This window comes from Aplysia californica, unplaced genomic scaffold (assembly GCF_000002075.1).
Source record: "Aplysia californica isolate F4 #8 unplaced genomic scaffold, AplCal3.0 scaffold00210, whole genome shotgun sequence".
Classification (NCBI taxonomy): Eukaryota; Metazoa; Mollusca; class Gastropoda; order Aplysiida; family Aplysiidae; genus Aplysia; species Aplysia californica.
The window spans coordinates 335743-337743 of NW_004797480.1; the positions used below are offsets into that span (position 1 = coordinate 335743).

Consider the following 2001-nt stretch of genomic DNA (forward strand, 5'->3'; position numbering starts at 1 on the left):
CCTCCTTCCCCCTTTTTTCCAGAAATCACCATCACAGGCTCCCAGTTCGTGAGCAGCGGTGATGACGTCAGTCTCTTCTGTAACGCCTCCATGCTGGGCAACCCCAGGCGCGCGCTCGTTTGGCTCAAGGACAGCGTCCAGGTCCCGACAGAGGGCGCGCGAGTCTCCTGGGGATATGTCGTCTCCCCTAACAGGTACCTCATCAATTATGCTATCGTTTTTAAGTAAGGATTTACAATACCTCGTTACCTCCGAATCACAAAGTTCTATATGAAGTTTTTTGAGTTTTAGTTACTACGAACTCAGAAAGCAAATTAAATGCTCAATCTGCTCTATCAAAGTGTAGAGAATATTCAGAGTGGTTATCAAGATTTTCGAAGAATTTCATTCGAAACAGCTTAGCATATTGTGAAACTTAAAATAAATGTTTACGTCCAATTTCTCAAAACTAGATGCTGAGCAGATGAAACTTTGTAATTCTGAGGTAGCGACTTGCAACACAATAAAGTGATATACGTCCCGAGGTTTAGATGTGTTACTAAGAGAGTAACAAACACAAAATAGGAGGAAGAGAGATCAGGATGACAGATGTTTGATAGAAAAGGAGAAGCAAACCACACAAAAGTACGCGCCAACCTCCGGCATTAATTATGCTGTGGGTAAATGGAAGCGAATCGTGGATGAGCTGCTATAGTATAATGTGTGTGCGTGTGACTGTCGGTGTGCCTGTGGGTATTGTTTTATATGGCGATATAATAATATAACCTGCCGAAGTGTTATTAGTTTCATCAAATCTAATTTAACTAATGGAATTTTCTAGTCAAAATTAATTCCTTTGCTGTAAACTGGTTTAGAAGTAATAATATGATGTCACGAACAGACATTTGAAGCAAATATTATGCTTTTCTGCTATGCATCCTGCATGACAGACAATCATTGTTTTGCAGCTTCTGCATTTCGTATGTTCGATTAAAGATACGGGAAATACCATCAATTAATATACTCGCTAAAAGTAAATTTCTAGCGACCCCACTCCCCATTCTTAAAATAATTTAAAAGGGTGCTTTCGTGCATGACATCACGCCCTCGTAAACGTGGCCTCACTGAGAGTGGAGACCCACGATTTGGTTCAAGGTCAAGAAAGCACCGAATTGAGGGCCCAATAGCTTCAGGTTAACTAATATTTATTCCTTACCAGGTTTCGAGGACTTATTTGAAACAAGTTTTTGTCGTAAGCAATAGTGCGTAAACCTTACTACAGGATTATTCTATTCGTCATTGTCTTTGATTAGAAATTCTGCCATTTTCTCTTTTTAATAAGAAGTACTTAAAGTCTACCTATCATTTTTCTCTCTTATATTATACATTATTTTATGCATCTATTTACCTACTTTCGGCATTCTTCGTAGTCTGTAGCTTATCCAGCTCGTACATGACTCGCATTCCTATATTATTGCTATCTTTACGTACCTGTCTGTGACATTTTCATGTAATCTATATTCTCTTAGATATTCACGACGATGCTCGTCAATGTTTTGTCTGTGTCTTCTCATTCCCTCGTCTATTTATGCATATACGCTGTTCGTGATCTATTTCTGCTCGTTCGTGTCAACAAACCTTTTACTATTTCTCGCTCGCCTCCGGTGTGAACGAAAACATAATAATTATGAGCACATACAAATCGATAATACCTGTAAACATAATAAACAATCCTCAAGGGTATCCTCGGTTGTGACTTTTTTTTTTATTGACTTCTTAAGCGAGGTTTTCTGTATTCAGAGAGAGAGAGAGAAAGAGAGAGAGAGAGAGAGAGAAGGAGAGAGAGAAGGAGAGAGGTGGACAGAGAGAGGCTCGGGAAGGGAGGGGGGTAGAAAGAGAAAGAAGGGGAAGGGGGAGAGAGCAGATGGAAGAACTAGAGATAGAGGAGGGAGAGGGGAAGAAGAGAAAAGGAGAGAGAGGCAAGAAAGAAAGAAAGAGAGAGAGAGACAGAGACAGAGAGAA

General features: G+C 40.1%; 1 protein-coding gene across 1 annotated transcript in view; it reads left to right on the top strand.

Annotated features, from left to right (window-relative positions):
- Positions 1 to 2001, top strand: part of LOC118477769 — a 21210-nt gene that overhangs the window by 11176 nt on the left and 8033 nt on the right. The window contains exon 3 of the mRNA XM_035970019.1: positions 23 to 194. Coding sequence (XP_035825912.1) covers positions 23 to 194 — 172 coding nt within the window. The remainder of the gene's footprint in view (positions 1 to 22; positions 195 to 2001) is intronic.